At 43.8% G+C, this 25,741-nt stretch overlaps 1 protein-coding gene across 2 annotated transcripts in view; it reads right to left on the bottom strand.

Moving 5' to 3' along the window:
* TP53I13 (tumor protein p53 inducible protein 13) overlaps window positions 1-25,741 on the bottom strand; it is a 71,784-nt gene that overhangs the window by 27,133 nt on the left and 18,910 nt on the right. The window contains exons 2-5 of one of the 2 annotated variants that reach the window (XM_069226239.1): window positions 23,635-23,709; window positions 12,402-12,437; window positions 7,299-7,357; window positions 4,578-4,656 (exon numbers count right to left, since the gene is read on the bottom strand). In XM_069226239.1, coding sequence (XP_069082340.1) covers window positions 4,578-4,656; window positions 7,299-7,357; window positions 12,402-12,437; window positions 23,635-23,709 — 249 coding nt within the window. The remainder of the gene's footprint in view (window positions 1-4,577; window positions 4,657-7,298; window positions 7,358-12,401; window positions 12,438-23,634; window positions 23,710-25,741) is intronic. The other variant, XM_069226240.1, reaches the window with a different exon arrangement.

The raw sequence follows: 25,741 nt of genomic DNA, 5'->3' as shown, positions 1-25,741 counted from the left end.
GTCCCGAGTCAAGTAAACAGCAGCACAGTGCTGTTGTTGACCAGGGGCCAGGCCTCTTGTAAGGGTCAGGAGGGCCTAGGCCTTAATTTGAGTATCACTGGTTTAGACTCCCGAACCACTAATGGATGTTCCCCCCCCACCCCCAACCAATTCTCAATGAGAGAATGGCATTTTTACTCCATTCACAGGGAGGAACTGGCCATAAGGCCCAACGCTTGTGTGGAGATGTTCTTAACATCTCAGACCTGAGTGAGGAAATGCCCTATGCATCATTAAGCCGACAGACGACTGAAACATTGCTCTGAGGACACAGCCTTTAAATCTCTCATTCGGTGTGGAAACAAACTTGGGGATTCATATCTTATTCAGGAGAAACCGAAGGACTCATCTTTAACGAGGCGACAAGCAAAAAAAAATAATAATAATCACACTTCAGTAAGGAAACAGCATCCTGAATCGGATTGGAGACAGGGCTTAGACCCATACAGCTCAGCGAGAAGATACCCTGGGAACACCCCACTCAGCAGATGTCCTTGGTACACCGCTTCTTAATTACCTCACTGCTGTAACATTTCATCCCGTCAGAAAAACCCACATCCCAGAAATGAGATGGTGCTAGAACTATACCGCACACAAAGTAATGCCTCGGAGTTAAAGAAGCCCTTGGTCCCAATTTTGCAGGAAAAACATGTTTTGGTCGTCAACCCACAGCTTAGGTAAGACACCTGAGGCAGTAGGTTTTGGAATCCAAGCTTTATTGATGAGAAGATTGCACATTTCAATGAAGTGACAAGCTTTTAGTCAGAAGACGGGCTTTATGATCAATATCCCTATAAAGCACTTTAATCCCTTCATTACAGTGATCAAATGCCACATCAACCCCCATGCTACAGTGAAGAGATGCCATGGGGGCTACTCTTGCATCAGTGAAGTGCTGCCCATAAGTTTTTTCACCATTAATGAAAATAAATCTTGAGTCGTTAGGCCTCGAAAAGGAGAAGTCCTTAGACCCATTTCTCATAAAGCAGACCTACATTATTGCTATGAAGAACAGATAATCCTAGTTCTTTACTGAATAACTGAAGAGTGTTATGGTCGATGCACTGCAGTTTCAGCAAGTCTGTAATGCCTGCAATTTACTCTGTGCATTTTGAATGACAGAGAAATCTATTGTCCAAAACACCATATCGCTAATGTGCAGCATATTTAATGTGCAGCATCTTTGATATACATGCATGGTCATCTGACTGCACCTGTGAGGCACAGGCACTGCAGACAGGTACGTTGTCATAGGAACTCAAAGCAATACCTCACTGATGAGGCCTGATTAGGGTGAAGACAGTTTGGGGTTGCTTGTGGTCGCTTCTGAAGGGGGCCTTGCCTGGCGGTTCAGGATGGGCTGTTTCCATGAATGACAAGGTCAGTACTGATTTGCACAAGGTGGGCCTTTTTCTAAGTGACAGTGGCGAATAACGAAGGGCTAATGTGCAACCCTGAGCGACTGTCAGGGGTTAAACTATTTGCAAGCATTCTTGCCATCACATTTTGTGTGCATTATGGAATGCCCTAAGTAGCTAAGGGTAAACTCAGACATGGGTACCCTGCTCACTCTGCCATACGATTCAAGCTATACCTCACTGATGAGGCCTAAGTAGGTCAAAATAGGTCACAGGTTGCTTGAGGTCCCTTCTGGCCTTGCCTGGTAGTTGGAGATGGACTATTCCAGTGAGGAGTTGGTGGAGTACTGATTTGCATAAGGCAAGCCTTTGTCTAGAGACACACAGTTGGTGAAAAGCAATGGGTTGGAATGCTACCTCGATTGAATGGCAGTGGTTAGACTATTTGCGGGATTCCTCACATGTTTTGTGAGTACTATGTGATACTCTAAATAGCCATGGGTATGTCCAGATGTAGGTCCCTTACTGACTGCACCATATAATTGAAGCATAATTCACTGACTAGGCTGAAACTGGTAGAGGGTTGCTTGTGGTCCATTCAGGTAGGGGTCTTGCCTGGCAGTTTAGGATGGACTATTCCCAGGAGCAAGGGTCGGTATTGATTTGGATAAGGTACAGATTTTACTCCTGTCAGTTACCCACTCCTCCTGCCATACGGCCCTGTCATAGCAATGCACCTACAACAGCCTGCTAAGCCTGAAACTGATAAATGCAGCCATGAGCAAAGCAGCTAAACAAATCACCCTTGAGATCCACCACACCTGACGACTAGTGGGATCTATAGAAAACACGGGCATCACTTTTTCTGCTACACAGGCACTGCATTACGCAGGAACTGTAAGCTTGCAGGATACCAGCACAACCAACTAAGACTGCTAAGGATATTAATAGGCACGGACAACCCATAACATATGGACGACATAGGAAGTGACACATATGGCATGCAAACACTTCTCCAGAGACATTCTCAGGACATGGGGACTCAAACAACTAGCCCCTTATGGCCTACTGAGCCTATAACACACAGAGCCAGAGAATATGTTTTTAGCCTGTGACACTAAGGTTAAATTTCACCCTGTGTCTGAGACACAGAGGCAAATCTCACCCTGTACTTGACACACCTGAGCACTTCTAAACTTCTGCGCCTGCAACATATAAATGCACTGCATACTCAATGTTTTGAAAAGACACTTCTGATCCACCGAACCAGTGGCATGCACAAGCTCCTTTTTCTCAGCCAGCCTGAAACAAAGCAGTACCTTAGACCCACAGTGGCTGCCGCATGTAGGCAGTGCAGATCCCCATGCTTGCTACAAACTCAGTCACTGTTGACCTACGGTGTCCACAATATACACAGGCACCACCTACCAACCGTGCCTACCAGTCACATAACATGGCATATACAAGCCCCGTTAACAAACAGGAACAGTTATACCATTCTATGTGTGACAAACACACGCACTGACATCAATAGTGTTACATGACACGTGCAAGTACTGCCCATCCAATGTGTCGGACACACAAGCATAGCTGATCTACCATGTCTGTGAAACACAAAGGCACTTCTGGACCAGTGACCTTGATAAAGACCTATCCTCCAGAGTGCACGCAGGCATTGCAAATTCACTGTGCATATAGCACATGCCCTGCTGACCTGTAATGAAACGGGCATTGCCATCTACTATGCCTAACACACAGAGACACTGTCAATCTCTAGGGATATGGTCCTACAGATCTGCCACTCCTGCAACACACAGGCACTGAATATTCAACATGAGTGAGACACAAACACTGCTTTTTAGGCAACACAGTATCTGCTTAAAACACTGAGAACTATTGCAATTTAAAGTGCCTGTTGAGACAAGGAACATCTGTTTGCCCACACTTTATATGTATAGGCACTGCCAATTCACAGGATATGTGAAACACAGGCACTGCTGACAAACGTAACCTGCTGCAACACACAGACACAGAACAATTATTACTCCTGCTGTATGCCCATTAGGCTTCAGGACAATTGATTCTATGACATATGACAAACCACAGAAAACTATGTGAGGCACTCAAACGCGTTTAAATCTAAAGTATATTCCCACGTAGTTTGTGGTTGATATAGTAAATAAATTAGCAAACAAAGTTCAAACAATTCCCAAATTGTGTAGTCCATTCTACGACTTCTAGCGTACTCGCGTTACTGGCGTTGGGACTAGTGACGCCGAGTCCCAGACGGATTTGTTCTCAAAATAAATTTTATAGACGGACGGAGTCTGTTAATGATTGCTGTGTACTATCAGCACGTGAGAACACTGGTAACGATTTGAAGCAGTGCTTTGAAGGTTCTAGGTGAATTTGACTGACGGTTGGGATTGATAACGTGGTTACATGGAATCCAATATACGTCTGGAGCATATCCTGGATACAAATTAGCCCTGAAGAAGTCGTTTGGGTTATTGCGCCATGACGAAACACGTATTGGCTGGCTTGGAGTGTTATCTGATGTTTCGATGAATTAACTTTTTGGACTCAAATTTAGGAGAAGTTTAGATCAATAAACTACGTGGATTGGACTACACAATTTGGGAATTGTTCGAACTGTGTTTGCTAATTTATTTACTCTATCAACTACAAACTACGTGGGAATATACTTTAGATTTAAACGCCTCACATAGTTTTCTTTAGTTGGAGGTTTACTTTGTAAACATGGTAAGGGATGGGTGTTTTCCCTTGTGAGGGCACCTCACCAGTACATTGTGGCTGTTATTGGTCCTGAGCGCCTTTTTCTTCCCTCACCATTGCACCCCATTAGTGATTTTCACATGACAAACCACACCCATTGAAACCCAGGGGTGTAACTATCATAGCTGAAGCAGATGCAGTGCACCGAGGCTCAGAGCTGTGAGGGGCCACTGCACTACACTTTTGGTTGTACTATACTCCAAAACTGGAAAAGGTGGCCCATTTTCATACTTGCTCTGGAGCCCAAGACACAATTGCTATGCCTCTGTACGTGTAACTTAACAAGCAGGACTGGCCCACGTTCTAGGCATATTATTTGGAACCTCGGACACCAGCCTTTGTGTGTTTCATGTGAGGGAGGCACCTAGGCGCCTGAGCACTCACCTGCAGGTTGTGCACCCACCGCTGTGGAGGGCAGAACTTGTACTCTCCATATCGGGCTCGTCTTGGTCTGGACGGACCACTAAACAATATGAAACAAGAAAAAAGGGCAGTGAAAAAGAAGAAACAGTAAGAACAGTGACATAAGCAAGGCAAAAAGACAACAATATGAAAAAAGAGAAGTAACAAAGTGTATGACAAGAGAGGAAATTTGGCAAAATATGGAGTGGGGAAGGATGGTATAAGGAAAGGAAGGATGAATAAGATGAGGGAAGACATGGAGGACGCGTTCACTTAGGATGGCAAGAGGATTGCTTGAAAGGTGTTCTAGACCAGAGTTGTGCATTCATTTCAGCAGTCTTTACCTGCGCCTTTCCAATCACACTGAAATGCCTGAGGCAGAGGAATCAACCCACTTTGTTAATCCACCCAATAAAATGTTATTTATAACATACATATACGTGGAGCACTCTTAAACGTACATCTATGTTCTGTCTTGTTGAGTTCTACCCCGGTTGACTCAGACTTCACCGTTGCATGGCGAGCTATGTGGGCTTTAACTGAGGGAGAGCAGAGAGAAGCCTTGCTAGAGTTGAGAATTAACACTAAACCTCGAAACCAGCTGAAGGTCGCAGCACCCACAGACTAAAGCGAACCTGCACAGGAACACAACTTGAGCATGAAGGGATGGGGGCACAGAAACTTGTTCACAGCGTGAAGCGAAGGGGCACAGTAACTTGCCTTGAGCATAAACAGATGAGGCCAAATAACCCATCTAGAGGATAAAGCGAGGGGGCACAGTCGCTCAACTCAAGCATATAGCGATGGGGCACAGTAACTTGCCTCAAGCATAAAGCGAGGGGGCACAGTAGCTCACCTCAAGCATAAAGTGAGAAGGTACAATAGCTCACTTCGAGCATTAGGCTAGAGGGCCCCTTAACTCACCTCGAGCATAAAGCGAGGGAGCACAGTAATTCAATTCAAAGCATAAAGCGAGGGGGCACAGTAACGCACCCCGAGCATAAAGCGAGGGGGCACAGTAACTCACCTCAAGCATAAAGCAAGGGGGTACAGTAATCCGCTTCAAGCATAAAGCCAGGGTGCATAATAACTCACCTCGAGCATAAAGTGATGGGGCACAGTAAATCGCCTCTAGCATAAAGCGATGGGGCACAGTAAATCGCCTCAAGCATAAAGCAATGGGGCACAGTAACTCACCTCGAGCATAAAGCGATGGGGCACAGTAACTCACCTCTAGCATAAAGCAATGGGGCACAGTAACTCACCTCTAGCATAAAGCAATGGAGCACAGTAACTCGCCTTGAACATAAAGTGATGGGGCACAGTAACTCGCCTTGAACATAAAGTGATGGGGCACAGTAACTCACCTCGAGTATAAAGCGATGGGGCACAGTAACTCGCCTCGAGCATAAAGCAATGGGGCACAGTAACTCGACTCGAGCATAAAGCGATGGGGCACAGTAACTCGACTCGAGCATAAAGCGATGGGGCACAGTAACTCGCCTCGAGCATAAAGCGATGGGGCACAGTAACTCACCTCGAGCATAAAGCGATGGGGCACAGTAACTCACCTCGAGCATAAAGCGATGGGGCACAGTAACTCACCTCGAGCATAAAGCGATGGGGCACAGTAACTCACCTCGAGCATAAAGCGATGGGGCACAGTAACTCACCTCGAGCATAAAGCGATGGGGCACAGTAACTCACCTCGAGCATAAAGCGATGGAGCACAGTAACTCACCTCGAGCATAAAGCGATGGGGCACAGTAACTCACCTCGAGCATAAAGCGATGGGGCACAGTAACTCACCTTGAGCATAAAGCGATGGGGCACAGTAAGTAGCCTCGAGCTTCAAACGATGGGGCACAGTAAGTAGCCTCGAGCATTAAGCGACGGGCGCAGTAACTCACCTCAAGCATAAAACGATGGGGCACCGTAAGTCACCTCAAGCATAAAGTGATGGGCACAGTAAGTCGCGTCAAGTATAAAGCGACAGGGCACAGTAACTCGCCTCGAGCTTTAAACGATGGGGCACAGTAAGTAGCCTCAAGCGTTAAGCAATGGGCACAGTAACTCGCTTCGAGCACAAAGCGACGGGGCGCAGTAACTCACCTCAAGCATAAAGTGATGGGGCACAGTAAGTCGCCTCAAGTATAAAGCGACGGGGCACAGTAACTCACATTGAGCATAAAACGACGGGGCACAGTAACTCACCTTGAGCATAAAACGACGGGGCACAGTAACTCACCTTGAGCATAAAACGACGGGGCGCAGTAACTCGCCTCAAGCAAAAAGCGATGGGGCACAGTAAGTCCCCTGAAGCATAAAGCAATGGGGCATAGTAACTCACCTTGAGCATAAAGCGATGGGCACAGTAACTTGCCTCGAGCATAAAGCGATGGGGCACAGTAACTCACCTCTAGCATAAAGCGATGGAGCACAGTAACTCGCCTTGAACATAAAGTGATGGGGCACAGGAACTTGCCTTGAGCATAAACTGATGGGGCACAGTAACCCACCTAGAGCATAAAGCGACGGTGCACAGTAATTAGCTTTGAGCATAAAGCAATGGGTCACAGTAACTCGCCTCGTGCATAAAACGATGAGGCACAATAACTCGCCTCGAGCAGTGCTTTGACAGTAATCACATATGGCGAGTGGGGGAGAGTCAGGGACCTTTGCAGCAGGGCCGCTATATCTTACCTGTTAGGGATGGACAGATTATACTTGATCTCTTGGTCGATACAGTAAAGATGGGCTTCCTGCAAAACAAACAACATTTAGTGACAGAGCGAGGTCCAGCCGTGTCTAATGGCTCTGTGACGCTCAAACAACACCTGTTGTGCCCTGCCCCTCAGCCTTATCTATCTTGGCACAAGCGCTGCCAACAGGCAACAGAGAACACACTAAACTAGTCCTGCTACTGTGAAATACAAGCACGGACAATGCAACCCCTTTTAGATTTGTGCATTGAAAAGGCTTTTTAAGGCTTCCGGAAAACACAGAAAATATGTCACAAGATCATCAACAGTGTAAGCTTCCTTTAAACACACAGAACCGGTACAGCAGGGGTAGAAGCTGTACAAGCTATTTCAACACGGAACACTTCGAATAGGTGCTGCAGCATGCCACCTACCCTTGCACCAAACAGGTACAGCCTGTGCAGTGGCGGTTCAAGCCTCTCTCATGCAGACAGCTATAGCCTTTGCAGCTGCAATGCAAGCTTCCCTCACACAAAACAGATTCAGCTGGTGTAGCAGCAGTGCAACCAAAGATCACACAGAACAGACACCGCCGGCACAGCAGTGGTGGAAGCTTCCCTCGCTCAGAGCACGGACAATGTGTGCAACAGCAATACAACCTAACCCAGAACAAAAAGAACTGTAGCCTGGGCAGCGGCAATGCAAATGCAAAAACTGCCTGTAATCTGTGCGTTCACATATATTTCAAAGGAGAATAGCAGGTAAGTTGATACTCCATACATGGTTATTCTCAGATACTAAGACCTACACCCTCAATCGATAACAGTGATCCCAATCACACTGAAACCATTTCTGGGGGGTGGAGATTGGGGCTTATAATGATAATAATAGGGAAACAGCCTCTCACGTTTCAGGAGTAGATGAGATTAATAGTCTTATAATGTGTAATGGTAACCATTATTACCCGAGTATCCAGAGAGAGAGAGAGAGAGAGAGAGAGAGAGAGAGAGAGAATCCAGTTTATATGGTGTGGGTGTAGCAGTGCACCTCCTAGATACTTCTACTCAGATCACAGGAGGCAGTACTGTAGCTCAGAGCTCAGCATATGAACCAAATGCACAACACCTACAGCCACAGACTACTGATTTGCTCTGGTATGTTTTAACCAAAGCCATAAAACCAGAAATGGTCATCACACATGGTAAAATCATAAACACAAGGCCAAAACACATGCACGAGAATTTGTCCAAGTATCCACCCACGTCCAACTAGCATTCACCAATAGTTCCAGTGTGTACAGCCTTCACTATCAACAAAAAGAGTAAAAGTAACACTCAAAACACACATTTTTGCTGCCAGTGATCACAATATGTAGAATGGCAAACAGGCATTTTCATCACAAAATAATGGCAACTTGTTCTCACCATCTACACCTTAAATGTAAGCATCATTTAAACATGCTTCATCTCTTCCTGTGTTTCGGCCTACATCATTTGTCACAGGGCAAAGCACAGGGGCAAGAATCTTCTACAATAATTACTTTGATAAATTGAAATTAAAACTGTGCAAAATAATGTTTGTGCTTGTAACTGATGCACCAAATACAGGGTTCATGATGCCACCCTTAATTAATCAGATGCAATATGTTCCAATTAAATTGTATAGATAAAATTGCAAATCACATTCCCTTATCACTTTGACAAAGATGACTATAAATGTAGTATCATTTATTGGATTCAGTATGTGTTAATTATTTATTTTGCTTATAGGTGTGGTTATTTATTGGTATAGACATTGTGAGCTCACAAGCATTGCATATGGTGTGCAAATTATGGATTGTGGTCCGTGCCATAACTTACAAATTTCAGTGATTTTTTTGGTTTTCATTTGTAATGATAACTGCACTTTAAATATAGTTTTTGGTGAATTGCTGAGTTTTTTCTCTTTTGACATGGTTGGCTTTGTTTTAACACCTCAATATACCTTCACTTTACCCTTTGTTTTTGTTTTTCTCCTCGGATTTTATGTTTTTTTATTATACTCCACATCCAAGAGTTCCCTTGTCTCAGCTCTCGGTGGGCCTTCCTGTTCAGTCTTATGTCAGGCACAGTGGAGGGTTGTCTGTGGCCTTGACCCTGCACCTATCCTGACGTAGGTGACCAACTCCTTCTGCGCACAGCCTTCAGGTGGCCATTCGCTGTGCTCAAACATCTGTGGCCCTTTGCCCATCCCCTTATAGCCATCCAACCCTTGCTGCATATGGCTTGAGCAACAGGGGTTGTCCACAGGGTCTAGTCTATGGCCAGACCCTTCTTTGTGTATTTTTATTTGTTTTGGAGCTGCTGTTCTAAAATATGATCTGCGGAACCAGAATAAGACTTATACGCTGGTGGTGTGGTCCCATGCAAGCTTGAGTTGCTGCTTTTAGTACCACAGATTCGGAACCATGGATTAATTGTTAAATAAGGGGGTCTCATTTTGGGGTCCCCACATCCCTTGGGGTCAGGGTGCAATCACACAGCCCATCAGAAGCCCTTACATTTAGTTTTTTAGACCAAGCCCTTTGTTCTGTTATGGAAGTTGCAACATTTTCTCCTGATGTTGTGGCCAGCCAACTAGATCCTTTCAGATCCACAAATCTATCTCAGAAACCTTGGACCCAAAATGTCAGACTAGAAAATAAAACTCAAGTTTCTTTTTTTAAATTATAAATTAGTGGTCAAGATGACTCTAAAATGTAACCTTTTCAAGACTAAACCGAGCAATTGTTTAGGTTCAAATTTCTTGAAAGCTACCGAGCGAATTCAAACTAAACCAATAAAACACAATCATTTAGTAATATTCTACCTTCCTGCCAAATGTGGTGTTATTCCATCCAGCCATTTGTTTATGTAATGAGAGCAAAGTTTCCTAAAAGAATTAAAATAGGAAATGGCACTTTTGAGAGCCCCTCCCTTTTTCTTGGCCCCGGCTTCGCATATCTGCATGAAATATCCCATGAAGAACCAAATGTGGATGTCTTTTTTGGGGGAATAGTTTCATGCAGAAACTGTGCCAAGAAATAAGGCCTTTTCTATGGAAACCAAAAACTCAGCCATTAACAATACTTGTGCTATTGTCACCAGTGTTTTGGCAATGAGGAAACCCTTCTTGATGCTGAAAAGTCACAAAGGGCAGCTGTGTAAAGGCTCAAAGAGAGTACACATCAAATATGCGAGGAACAAGTTAAGATGCCACTGTGGCATAACAAAGGGAAAAGGAGCCCTTGCAAAAAAACTCAACACAACAGGTAATAAAGAGGGAGAATTCGACCACCTACTGGACCGGGTCCACAACTCCACCCGCCCGCTTTATTGTAATGAAACATGGCAGTGAGTTTGTCTCTGAGCACCTGCATCAGTCTTCTTTTGATGGAGGGCAGGAAGACTTTTTCAACACAAAGCAGATGGCCCTGAGCTCCAGAAAGCGGATGTAGAATCAGGCCTCCTCCGGCGACCAGATATCGTTGATGATCTCCACCTCTTCCAGGTGTCCACCCCCACCCAGAAGCGATGCATCGGATACCACTGTCAGACTCCTCTCCCTTCTTCACCCAGAGCTATCACTGACCTAATCACAGTTGAGCAATCACCACCAGATACACAACACCTACAAGCACAGAGTACTCTTTTGCGGTCTCCTCCGAGAGTTGGACATGGTCATCCCCTTGATGTAGAGCCCCTGAGACTTCAGATCCCACTGCCACCTGATGTGCTTCACCAGCAGGAGGCAGACTATCCCAGCAGCTTCAACGTCAGCCTCACTGAAATCGATGACAGAGGCTGTAAGATTGGGACTGTAGCCTGAATGACCTGGACTCCAGGGGAAAGGCACAAAACCTAACCGTAACCAGAAAGGCTCAGTTGGAAGAGAACATTTGAGAAGTAGTCAGGTGATACTTCTGCATGTTTATAGTGAACCCAAAGGATGTCAGGATGTTCACCGTAGTCAGCAGCCAATCATTTCGTTAGTGAAAGACTGTGACCCCTGACCTTCAATGATGTTCTACCACCACTATCATCACTTTTGTCTGCATCGAAGCTGAGGTTCCGGGGACGGACGTGGAATGTGGTGCCATAGGTGGACTTGGTAAAGGTGCCAGTAGGAATCTGGTAGGGGTCAGAGTTTCACCTTTCGGCCCGATTGGCCTTTGGATTAATCAACACACAGTGCAGGCCTCAGAGTCGTGAGTCAACTCACCACCACAGGCAACCTGATGGAGATTTGTCACAGATATTTGCTTACAACAGTCCCTACAAGGTTTAAATGTTGTTGTGCTGTGGGGAGGGGTGATATCTTCCCTTACACAGTGGTTTTGTTCAGAGGATCTTGAGGTTAAGTGGTCTCAAACAGATGAGAGGTAGAACTGGATCTGCGTCTGGTGGCAAAGAAAGACAGGAACTGACATCTGCGTGCAGGAGGGGCAACTAAATTGGCTCCACACATCACTTCCAGAGCAGAAGAGTGTCAGCGCAGAGCTGCACAGCCCCACAGACCAGCGTGTAGGGGGTTGCTTTAAAGTTTCCCCATCTGATGCCTGGGGAATTAGTCAAAAGGTGAGGAATCTGTGGTTAGAAGTTTCTATCAGAAATTGCTTTTTACAGCTTTGGGTTTGGCACTGTATTACATAAATGACATTTGCTGGTACTTAGTTTGGAAAAAAGGGTGATATGTTGTGGTCTGTCTGTCTCAGTCATCCATCATCTGTACTTTCAATGAATAATGTGGGTAGAATGTCACTGTTGAGTGTTCTGTCATTGAGCTATTATCATACTAACGGTATGAATCCTTGGCCTAGCATTTGGTGTTACATGTACGATAGCATTGACTTGTACAAAATAAAATGCAACCCATCTGCCTGCCTGCTCTGAAAGAACCTTTAGGGCATAAGGTGGTTTGTTGGTCTCCTCCTCCAGTCATTAGGACATGTTAGTCCCACTTCTCTTTTAATCTGACATACCAAACAGTGAGTCCTAGGAAATCATATTTTCTATTTTCCGCATTGATGATGAGAGCTCAAGACAACTTAGGTACGTTAACGGGGTCAAGAAGAACAAACTCTTACCTGCGCAGGATACTGTCTGGCCAACTGTGGTATGACCTGTCAAAAAGGAAAAGGCAAAAATTCAGCAAAGTACTTCCAATATCAAGCTTCATAAAAACAGGGGTGACAGCAGTCCTTCCGCAAACGTGGAAAACCTACTGTGTATCCAAAAACTTTTAACAGTAAGGACAGCAGCACACATATATGCAACCACATCTACAGCATGAGTAATGTAGGATACTAATAGCCCAAACATGGTAGCAACTGTTCATACTTCTCTCACACCCATAACAGTGAGAGCATGAGTACATACAAACCAAGCTTCATTCACATAGAGGCCTTGTACATCAGAAGAGCAACCTGCCAGTTTATGATTTCACAGTGGTATAACTTTGGCAGAACTTAATGTGTTATACCGAGGTCTACTATTCTGCAGACACATGAATTAAGAATCCAATGAAATCTGTCCCTATCAGGCATGTCACCAAATTAACACAGAGAATTTATAGTAAATACAGCCTGCCCCTCCTGTTTCTATACTGATAGGAAATTTAGAGCCCAAGCGACTGTCTCTCCCGGGCGCAACACCATACAATCACTAGGCATTGAGGCCAAACAAACTTGCTTGTATCTCAAACATATGCAACTAAACAGTGGAAGGATATTGAGGGCTTTACAAGCCAGACCATCCCATGCAGGTTACCATATAGATATTGGGAATCAAGGCCAAATCAGCTTGTTCATCTAAGATATGTCAACAAAAAGAGGCTGAAGATTGAGGGTTTAACCAATCTGTATCTTCCCGATTGTGACCATAGAAAGAGAGATAATTTAGGGCCCAATCAGCCTATCCCTCCTAGGTTCATTACCGTCCAGATCCAGGGATTCTGGGGTCAAACTAGTTTGGTCGCCCCAAACACTTCTCCACAAAGCTTCAGGGAATACAGAGTGCAACCGGCCATTCACTCTGCGTCATTTTCCTTTTCAGGTATGGACATTCTCTTTCCATCATGGACAGCGGGGTATAATGCAATCACTGCATTGTTTGCTCTAAAGGTGTTCATTTGGCAAGCTTCTACACAAATCACCACAACCAGCGTCTCCACTTAGAGGACATGGCTACCCCTATGTGCAAATGGGAATAACTCTTATCCTGAGTTTCAGAATCGTAAGATAAAATATTGTGTAGTGAACAACAAAACATCTGCTTTCGCCTGTGACTAATTTTCAGACTGTGTAGTTCTATGTGCTTCGAGTAAGTTGCAATGCATACCAAACGTTGCTGTTTAGTGTTCCACCGCAGCCAGTCGCTTTATATTGCCTTTTGCTATTTACTGCTGTTACTGAACCTCTTATTAGGATCAGAGGCAGATGCTTGTATGGAGGCTACTCATGAATGTAGATGTTTTGTCTGCAGTGCTATAAGGTAATGCTTCTTTCTGCATGATCACCCCCAATGTTTTGGACTGATGCTACTGGTTTTTCTACTCTAAGAGTTCACTGAGGCCTGCTAACCTCTTAAAGGTGTATGTTTGACTGCCTTATATCTAACTGGCATAACTTAACTTACTTTTACGTCCTTACTATTTGGTACCAGGGGTGCCCAGGGCCTGTAAGTTATTGTCCATTCAGGGCTGCAGCACTTATTGTGCCACCCTGAGTGTGACAAAGTAAGACATGTCTCCCAGCCTGTCACTGAAGACCGGTAGGGCAGTTTTAAACTGCTAACTCAAATTTGCCATTTAAAATAATGGCAAAGCCCAAACCTCCGTTTTTAATATATACGTCAGTCCTACAGCAGGCCTGTGGAGTCCTAAGGCAGTGTGCTGTACATTAAAAAGTAGGATGTGTATTTTTATAAGTCTCAACAGTAAAAACCTCAAATTGTCATGTTTATGTAGAAAGACACCTAGTTCTATTGGCGAGGACAGAGTTACATGCTGACTAAGCTGTGCTAACTTCTTAATGGGACTACTAAAGTTGTCAATTCAAGGTATCAAAACAATCATTACATTAAACCAGACTTGACGCCCAAGTCACATTTAATGTAGCTTTTGAATAAAAGCAAAATTTGGAAAGTTGCCACTTTGTTGCCCAGGTTTTCCAGTGGCCATTTGCAGGTGCTGGCCACAAAGCAGCCTTCTATCTACCTAGGGAGAGGTGTGAACGATTCCCAGGAAAGGACAAACTATAGGTGTTACCTGCCCCTGGCAGGAAGTCACAAAGGGTGTGAGCCCTAAAAACGAGCTTTAAAGCAGAAGCCATTGTTGAAGGGAAAATGGTGGCTACACAAGAGAGGCGCTACCCTTTTGTCCAGGTAGATAGGTTCGCTTCGGGGATAGAGAGGGGAAAATAGGTGTTAAACCATTTTTTTCATAGATGTGTAGCACTCAGGTAGCCATACCTCTGGGGTGGGCTATCAAGCTCCACTCACCAAGAGAGGGGTTCTGCCATCATGGGAAAGGGCAGAATACTGCATTCTGGGATAGCTTGATGCCACACATCACAAGAAGTCGTCACTAGGCTGGAGGGAATCTGGTAACCCATTGGCTAGGAAATACTGCATTCCCAAAGGCATTTTCTGGGCATAAATATGGCAACCCCAGCACCCAGATCTCCTATCACGTCTATACTTGACAGCAGACCAAAGAAGGACTGCCCTGTTGTTTCCTGGACCTGGCAAAGAGAGGCTGCACCAAAGAAGGACTGCACCTGCTGCTCCTGGGCTGCGACTGTGGTGCCCTGCTCGAGGAAAAGTAAACCGCGGAGCCCCAGAAAGAAGAGGTGAACTCCAAGAGTCAATTGGCTGACTTCCTGATACAGCACCGGGGCCTCAAAAGCTGAAGAAGCTTATCTTGGCAGGTCAATAGCCACAATAGCTTGACTGCCACTGACTGCTGATGTGCAGCCTCAGAAACCAAGTCTTGACACTCAAGTCTGCTGGACCTGGGAGAGTTATTGGAGTGCAGTTTGGTTGCCCAAGAAAGACACTAGCCTTCACCGAATTGAACCACTGGTTTTGTTGTGACCACAGGCCAGTAGTCCAGTGGCAACTGGACTATGCTGGGCCCACCAGGACTTCGAGGGATACCAACCCCTGACTTCAAAGTCACCCCACCAAGACCATGGACCGAACAGTAGCCCCAGGAATCCTCTCCAATCGACCGCACAGCATCCTCAGCAGCCCTAGACTGTAACTGGAGACCAGCAGCAGTTTTCTGGCTGGACTTCAACTGGACTTTGGTGGCCAAAGTTGTCCCACCATGTTCATGGACCAAGGAGGGCACCAGGAAGACCTCAATCATGGGATCAGCATTCTCAGCATACTGTATCCCTTAAACTCCATTGAGTTACCCCATAGAGTCTTGAACTGAACTTGAGACTGCTTTGGTGACAAGGTAACTGCCCTACAAACCCTAACTGCCCCCTTGACCTGCTTCCTGCTGGAGTTTGTTGCCGTAAGTAAGCCACAGTACCCAAACACAACGGTAGCTACCAATGCTTAATTACATTTTGAATAAAAATCTCAGATTCCTATTTCACTTAAATATCTATTTCTCCAGAACACTCTGGTCTATTCTGTTTGTTCTGACGTCTTAAGGTTCATGCAAATAAGTTCTATTTTCATAAATTGGTGTCAGATTTTTGTGTTGAGTGACTTTTCTATTTGGTTGCTTTGCATGTGTTCCTTTGCTTAAGCCAGACTGCTCAAAGTGAAAGCTACCCAGGGTTGAGGTAAGGTTTAACAAACAAGCCTGCCTGTGCCCAAGCAGTTATTTTGAGTGTATTACACTGTGAGATCGTACAAACACACCATATATTTCATCATAAGTAATATGGTGTGTACTGTTGTGATGCTTACACAAAGATACAGAGGTCTAGACATATGACTGACACAAAGATACAGAGATCTAGACAACGCTGTTTATTAATTGTTACCATCACAAATGTTTACTTGCCTAGACAGCCTTGAAAGCCACGGGAGTGCACATAGCTGTCACTTTAAGATTAAGGGTAGAATTTATGTTGCTATACACAATATATGAATATAAATAAAATTAAACATACCTAGGTGATGTAAAGGTAGACGCACTGGGGTCAAGGTAGTGGTAGGGTGATGTAGGGGAAAGAGCAATATACAATTCTTCCTTTTCGGTGTTCCTGCATACACTATGTTACAATGGTCAAATCAATGATAGATATGGTGAGCTCAATACTATGTTTTCTCTGAAGGAGAGGAAGAGTTCTTTTAAATATCAATGAATAATTCATGCTTTTGTAATAACTGAGATGTGATGTTAAAAAGCAAGGTCTTGGATAAATGACAGCTACAAATTATTCACCTTCTGTGCTAAGTAAGGGGTTGCAGCCAGGCAAAGCCATGGGAATACAGATCCTCTCAGTATCAAGGATCTCAGCTTTGGATGAATTAAGACTCAGGAAGGTATCCTCGACTAAAGCGGATTTGTCACAATGATTTGCTTTTGTAGGTGCCTCAATGTTTCCTATTTTCATGTAGATTTGCATGTACATTTTGGATTGAAGTTGAAGTAGCAAAATCACCTCAATGAGGGATCCCGTTTGCAGCATATGTAGCTGTAGGTCACATGCTGTGAACACACCTGCCATTAAGTGTAGGGCTCGGAATGTTACAAGTTATCACTGAAGAGAGAGTTTTAGTTTCAAAGTAATTTGTGGTGACCCCTCAAGTCCATGTGTCCAATTTCTGTGTTAACTGATAACTCCTAGTATGGAAATTAAATACATCTCTCCAGCAGCCCCAGTGAAACTTGCACCCAGGAACAAGGCCATAATTAGATTAGCAAAATGTGGACACAGACAAGAGTATCGCCTCTTTGTAGGGCTTTGAAGGGCCTCTAGTGAGAACCCCTGTTCTATTCAAACCTACAAGGTAACATATAATCATGTACCTTACCCAACACTGCTAAACCCCATAATCATACCCACTTACTACCACATAACCTAAAACTACAGAACACACATTCCAACCCATGATCATCAACGCTCGGATTGCAGCTCTTGACATGGCAGACCTGATCACCTATCACAAGCGTGATGCCTTCTCAATCAAAGAACCATGGTTTACACCTACATATTTGCACATCCTAGCTGCCCTTTTTCCTCAGGCTACAGCATCCATTGTGTAGACCCCACACATAAGAACGGAGATCTCACTGTCATCCATAAGTCTTTATGGTCTTGCACCTTAGGTAAGCAATTAACACTCAACTCCCAGAGCTGCTGACATGCCATTGCGGTCTCTATTAAACACATACCACCACCTTCCATCTCATCTACAGGCCTCCCAGGCAGAACAAGGACTTGATAAATTCTGAGATCACCTCACCACCTCGTTCATTTGACATGCCCACAGCACACACTTGAGTAACCTCAACCACATAGAGAACAAAGCCTGAAAAAAAAATACAAGAGACACTCTCTCAACTGCATCGATACACTCAGCGTCACATGTCACCCCACCAACACTCTCCAAAGGCAATATCACCAACCTTGTCATTTGAACATCACCAACACTCCAATGCAAACCACCCTTGCCTTCGGACTGGACCAACCACTTTGCCATTCCGATCTCCAAGCATCTCATCCTACCAACAAACCAAGGTCAATCCAAAAGAGAAGACCAAACCTTCAGATCTTTCAAAGACTTCTCCATAGACAAGATAATTATTGAACTAATTTCTCACCTTATCAACTCCACTTCCAATGTCAACACCCTTCTAAACAACCTGAAAAGTTTTTGGAAAGCTACGTGAATATTCACATTGCAATCACAACAAGCAAGGGCAAACCAAAGCCTTCAGCACCCTGGTATTCTAAAGACTTTGCTGATAATAAAAGATCCGTCTACAGGAAAGAAATTGGAAGAAAAAAAGAACTCCTGTGGACCTTTTGATACTGAAGTGCCTCCACTCAACATGCAGACATCTCATCAATCAGCCAAAGCAACTTACTCTACCAAAGCCATCAATGTAGCCATCAACAGAAGAAGACATTGTTCAAGACAATCAAGCACTACATCAACTGCCACCCAACCCACAAATTCCTCACTCCACAGAAAAGGGGAATGCCATCCAATTCTTCTGTACAGAAGATCAGACAGCACATCGACAACACCAAGCTTACTTAAATTCTTAAACCATCCCTTCCCATAGAAGTCCATAATGGTCAGCCTTCAAAGCCATCTCTCTCCCAGATTTTGTGGATATACTCCCTCAAAGCCACGTCTTATGAAGATGATGTCTTACCATTGTCCTTACTTAAATCTCTCTGGAGATGCTCTCTTACCCCTACTTACCCAATGCCTCCCCTCACTCTAGGCATATTCCCATAAGCTCTAAAAGGTAGACCAGATCTTCCCACTCCTAAAGAAACCTACATTATACCCTAATGACCTTGCCAACTAAAGGCCCATCGCTCACCTACCATTCATCATTGAAAACTAGTCTATATTCAAGTATAAGACCACATTAATGCTAACCATCTCCAGTACGAGTACCAGTCTGGCTTTGGATCATTCAGCAGCACAGAAAGTCACCTTACACATCACAGATGAAGCTCTCTTAACCACTGATGAAGATTAGCCCTTTCCCCCGATAATGCTGGGCTTCTCACCTGCCTTCCATATAGTCGACCATCCCACCCTCATATGAACCCTTGATTCTTAAATGGGATTCACTGGCAATGTCCTTCACTGGCCCTCCTCTGCGTGTTCATATGGGCATGTCCAGGTCATAAACGATTTCCATTACCTGTTGAGTCCCCCCAAGCCTACATTCTATCTCTTGTCATCTTCAACCTATACATGAAGCAACATGGTGTTCTGCTCACTGATAATAGCATCACGATTCATCAATATGGTGATAATACACAAGTCTACTTGAGTATCCCCTTCTGCAGACATCAAATGGATCAAACACAGCTTGCACATCTTTCAGACTTGGATGTCCAGAGCCTATCTGAAAGCTCATCCCAACCAAGACAGAATTCCTGATACTTGCCAAGAACAATAAACAAGATACGGTAAAAACATGGCTCAATGACCTGAACCTTGACAGCTTCCAACCCCAACTTTCACAGAATGCCAAGTCACTTGGATTCACTCTTGACATAAGCCTCAGTGTCTAGGAACACATTACCGAAAAAACACAAAGACAGTCTCGAACCAACTCTCGATCTAAAGAAAGTTAAACCATATCTGCCACAAAACGACTTCTGAACTGCCACTCAAGCCCTCATTCTTTGGCATCTGGATAATGGTAATGCATACACTGTGCCCTTCTAGAAGCCATAATGGCAACCCTTAGAAGCAACCCAAATACTGAAGCACATCCGTTAGGTCTGAACAAATCTGATCACATCACCCCCATCCTGATGGAGCACCATTGGCTCCCCTGGCTGGCTCACAGCATCTTCAAAACCAGTTGCATAATTTACAAAGCTATCATGACCAGCACCGCTGTTTATCTTGCAGATAAGCTCACCATCTCTGGTGGCTCTTGGCACATCCGCAGCCAAAACACCATCACACTTTAGATTAAGAAGTGTAAAAAATAAAAAAACAAGACCACGCCTTTTCCAGCTATGTAGCCAGAATCTGGAACAACATCCATACATTCATCAGGACCACTCCAACGCTGGGTTTTGTGGCCAAGCATTAAGATGGGTCCAGCCATTCCTCTGTAGCAACGAGCAGAAAATCTCCAGTTCTGAGTTTTGAATGTAAAGTAATGGCCTGTGTAATGGCCGCAATACCTGTGATTTAAGGTCAGAGCCAGGACTCCCCTTGGGGCGGCTGGTTGGGTTTATGAAATACATTAATTTATTCATTCCAATCAACAAGTTACTCATCTGTTCTACAAATGAAGACTCCCAATCAATGCCAACAAATCTTTCTTTTGTCATAGCAGACCCAGAGTTTTCTAGACGCCACAGTGCATGGAGTTATAGGGAAAGTTTACATCAGCAACAAAAGAGTGATAGCATTTGAGAGGCTGCTTTCCCTTTATTATTACTGTGCCCTCCAATGGCGAGAATGATAATAAAACTGTTGGGAGTGATTGCATCGTGCAGTGTTTTAGTCCCATGTGTCTTCTACAGGGCTGTTTGCCAAAAAATGGTCACAAGCAACTGGGACTTGGAGGATCTAGTGTTTGTGGTGCCCAGTGTTTGTTACCAGGCAGACCACTTCTCAATCCACAGCCACAAATAATAACCATGAACACCGACACATCCCTCACAGGTTGGGGAGCGTGAATGAGCAAGCTACCAACTCAGGGCCAGAGGCCTCATTAAGAGGAACTCCTCCAATGTGTTGGAGCTCATAGAGGTACAGGTAGCCCTTTGGGTCTCAGTCCTAGCTGAAAAAAACATTACACACGTTAAATGTAAGCATACACTACATTGACTACCGAGTCTGTTACAAAAACTAAACAGCTTTTTCTTTCTTTTGCACAGACACATCTTGACAATCCCATCTCAAAGGCACGGCTAGCAAAGTGGATTGTTAAATGCCTTCAGATGTGCATGTCAAAGACAAATGCACACTGCATGACCTGCCAAGGTCACATTCTACTCACAACATAGGAGTCTCAATCGTGTTCTTAGATAATATTGCACTTGCAGATATTTGTAAGGATGCCAGATAGGCTTTATGAACATTCATGCCTGACAAAAAGAGTTAGTCAGTTAGGACAGACTTAAAACATTATTCCAAACACTGTCCGCCTTGGATCGCATATTGCTCTACAGTCTACTGCTATCCATGATGTAAACGAAAATTGTATTTACCTGTAACAATAGGTTAGCAGTCTGTAGTGCTGTAGAATCACATGGCCCTACCCATCTCCCTGGAAGTGGGCCCAGGGTAAGACATGTAGACATGATTTTAATTTACTTTCACTTTGATATTTGCATGGGTCTTCTCCGGTGGATACATTTCACTTCTACACACATATATTTACCCATTGGAATAAAAAAAAAAAAAATACACAACATTGGGTGGAGTCTGTGTCCTGATGCACTGTGTTTTTTTTTTTTTTTTTTAGAGAAGTGCCACAAGTCACCTCGACAGCTAAACTCGTTCCTTGAAGAAAAATCTGGAACATCCCAAGCTCAATACTTTATTGGTGGAGCGTGCATAGCATGTGAATCTACAGCACTATAGACCGCCAAAAGACTGCCACAGGTAAGTAACATTTTCCATATAGTTTGTAAAAAATGTGGCGATGTAACTGTTGATGAACAATGCAGCAGTGAGTTTGGAGATAGAAGGCAATAGAGCCATTCTTATCTGTTGGTTGGGGTTAAACACAACAGTTTTACCAGATCATGCTTCCAGGCGATCAAGGGACGTCTTGAAATACGCAGACAGGATCGTATGCAACTGTATCACAGCATGAGCTCCGCCACAAGCATGTTTGGTCTGTATTTGTGCCCAAACTGCCCACCATACAGGGCACTCCAAAACTAGCAAATACATATGAATCTATTATTTAAAAACATAAGCACAGAGCCTGAAATCCTATTTGAAGAAATATCACCAGCTGGGAACCTTTTAGAAAAGCAAAAGAAATTAAAAATAAAAAAAAACAGCAATTGGCACGCTTTTCCATAACTAATCGTTTCATTCCACTCCTAACAAAAAAAAAAAACAACGAAACAGCATAAATAAGGGCCGACGGCATTCAGTTTCTTTTTGATTAAGCTCACCATCTGACAATGTCTGTGTTGAGCATGTGAAAGCATTGCACGTATGCACACCAAGTCGAATTTTCCCTTTTTCTGTTTGCCAAAATTATGGCAGGGACCACAAACACTTTCCACAAATATTCGAGGTCTGTAGTTCCAATAGTCAATCATTCTTTTTTTTGTTTATTGCTGTGCCTCTCAACTCCCGGGAGGCATGGACGAACTTGGTTGGTTAGGACACCAATATCAAGCCTAGTGTTTCACCAACTCTTATGTAGTTTGTTTCTGTGATAGATAATGTATGTGGAGTTCACTGAGGTACACAGAGCAGACGCCTCTAGTCGCGGTACAAACACATGACATTCTGGAGTAAATGTGGTCAAAGGTTCATGAGATGTTTGGAGCTTCAAAGTAGCAGTCTTCATAAATTTGAAGCCGCCCCTCAAGTTTTGAAATAAAGTAAGCTTGCAGTGTTTCTCACTGAGTAAACTGACCTTTGCTTCGCACAAGTGACTGAGTGCACATGGCTTTTCAGTGCCAGGTTAGTTTTCATAGTTGTGCCCGCCGCACGTGACCAGGGCGGGTGACACTAAAAAGAAGCCTTCTAGTGTTTTTCCAATGAAAAACAGGCTATCATCGGGTAAACAAGAGAAGAGTGAGATGTGCGTGTGAAAACAGAGAGGACAATGAGAAAAGGCAGAGAGAGAAGAGACAGAGAACAAGAGGGGGCAACTAGCTAGTAATATTTCCACTTTAATCATACATAAATTGCTTGCAGAACGCAAGGACCCATGGGCGTCAATTCACCAAAATGCCAGGGGTAGCGGAAGTGACATCATGCGCCCTTTGACCTCCACTTTCGTTCACAGGCACAAACTTACATACACACAAATTCACAGTTATACTGTCACATGAACACACTCTCGCCCGCAAACACGCACACAACATGCATTTAAAAACATTTTTACTTAACCTCAGCTGCCACGGAAGGGCATATTCACATTTTTATTACACTAGTGAATGATATTGTATTTTTTACTATTAGTGTAATGAAAAGTTGACAGAAAACAAAGAGAGCGGAGCACCAACTGTTGCCCTCTGTGTTCCTGGCATTGATTTTGCCACCTCTAAAACCAGTGTCACAAACATAGTGCCAGGGTTTGCAAAGGACAACCAGGGTCGACCCCTGGCACCCCGTAAATGACGTCCATGCAAGGACCTGGTGCCTGAATAGTTAAGAACAGGTTAGACAATTCTAAAATAGGGCTGAAGTAATATCTTCTTTATTTGAGTTTAAGGTTATATGTAAAAGGAGGAAAATACACGCTTTTGCTGATTTTTCATTTTTTTTCTTGCCTTCACACGAAAGTACTGGCCATGTTGATGAAGCACCTCCCAGGTGGCGACCAATGAGCAGAGTGCATGGCATCTTGCAAACCCTGCCAATCATCTAGCAAGGCCCGAGGAGAACTCTACGGCAACACGAAGACCTTTAACACGTTTCGAAAGGTAAGAGGAATCTCACCGTCTCTGGGAGAGGCCAGGGATCCGTCGGGCACAGGTAGGCTTCTTTGTCGAGTAAGTCTATTTCGATGTTAAACTGAAAAGAAAAGAGTGTTACATGGGCGCACATTTAACCACAATACGGAAATTGACAGCACTGTCAACGCCTCAACCTGACTAATTATCTCCCAAACTGTGCCTAATTGAACCATTCATCATGAAAAAAAAAATGCCCCATCACTCCCCAGCAAATAGTCCTTGGAGTAGCTGAAAGCAATGCTAATACGTGTATTAAATAGGTTTATTGAAGAACATATGCCCACATAAACACCACAAACGCAACATCGGCACTTTATAATTAAAGTATTTTCACAACATTTTTTCTTACAACAAAATGTTATCAAATTTGCCACAGAAATTCTAACTTTTGGAGTTTAAGACTGAAACAGAGCAAATCCGCCTTTAACAGCCATGGAAGTTTCTTAAAAACGTCATATACATTTTCTGCTCATTTAAAAAAAAAAAAAAACGAACAGAGTAAGAGTATACATTTAATTAATCATGTTTTTTGGAACTGCATTCATATTTCAGTCTACTTCCATTATCATTTTTTTTTCATTACTCTCAACCCTGTATATGAACTGTCCTAACCGCGGGCAGCATTATTCTTCTAAGGAGCAAGAAATAAGATGGATTAAACATCAACTTGATGAAACACACTTCATTTTTATAATGAATAAAAACGCAACAATGTTTTTTTCCAGAACTCATGACATTCCCAAGTGTCGTAAATAACAGATGTTATTATTAACCAATGTAATGGTACTCTACCAGGATGGAAAGCGGAGCAATCCTGATGGCGTTCAGACCCATAACCTACAGATGACTGCCCGTTTTACCGACAATCTTCAACTCGCTGAGCCATCGAGGCCTTCTCTCCTATTACAAATACCCTACACTTGAAAAATATGAGTCCTCGCCATGGTAGCCAGCTCATACCATGCTACCTCTCTGAGATTTTAATTTAAAAAAAAAAAAAAAAAAAAAATCAGTGATTTCTGCGAGTTTATAGCTAGTGTTTGATTCAAATGAAGCAGTTAGACTAACAGGTGATAACTATTTGCAAGGGGCTTCATGGTGACCGGCACACCTGGAGAATTTGCGTACCGTGATCATCAATTCGCCAAGTAAATACTCTCCCTCGTCAGCAGCAGTCATGCTCCTCCCAAAAGACGTCAAATTTGGCAATCCAATCCCCTTTGAAAAGCAAAGACCTTTTTCCACTGGCATTCAGCAAGAAGAAGGGAAGTACAGAACACTGTCCCTCTATGGTTTTGATTTTGGTAAGTAATGCGACTAAAGACAACACAAATATTTTAGCACCACAAAGATACAAAAATAGCCAAACTAAAACTACAATATCATATTTTTGTATAATCACCACGTAGGTAAAATAACCGTCCTTAACACAAGTATGGTGGCATAATTCCATATATAGCCATGAGAGGGACATGGAGATTATATGGTCAAGTGTACAGCCTCCCTAATAGTAATACAAATAAGAAAGATACACTGTTCCACAAGAAGAGACAGAGGTCCACTAGGCACTTCTAAAAGTAGAAGAAAGAGCCGTCACACATCCATTGGATGTCATGCTTCAACATAGGGCTTGCTCCTCGTCAGTCTGGCACTGCAATGTCTGACGGGCCCCGCAAGGGGGCTCTTTGCCAGAGATCTTAATTTGTAGCGCGTGCTGTGGGTAGAGCAAGTAGGGATGAATTTAAACCTTCAGGCAAAAGGAGTGGGAGAGAAAAAAAATAAAATTGGCTTGAGAAACTCAAAAATCTATATTTTATTGATCATAAAGGGTCTCGGTCAAGGTAAAAAACACTAGGGAGTGGAAAGGAGATAATGTTCCACCACTCTATCAAAACACAGGGGGGTGGAAGAAGGGTCTTCCTTCAACCACTAGTGAAGGTCAACATGTTTCACGCCTAAGAAGTCCCTACGGATCAAATGGTGCGTCATTAGGATCAACACAATAAACTTCTCCAAAGCTACACTGGGTACCACATTGTGTCAAGGGGTTAGTGTGAGGAATCTTGAGTTGACTTACTCAAAAAGATACG

This window comes from Pleurodeles waltl, chromosome 3_1 (genome assembly GCF_031143425.1).
Source record: "Pleurodeles waltl isolate 20211129_DDA chromosome 3_1, aPleWal1.hap1.20221129, whole genome shotgun sequence".
Lineage (NCBI taxonomy): Eukaryota > Metazoa > Chordata > Amphibia > Caudata > Salamandridae > Pleurodeles > Pleurodeles waltl.
The sequence above is the reverse complement of the archived record's forward strand: the minus strand, read 5'-3'. Positions and strand labels throughout refer to the sequence as shown.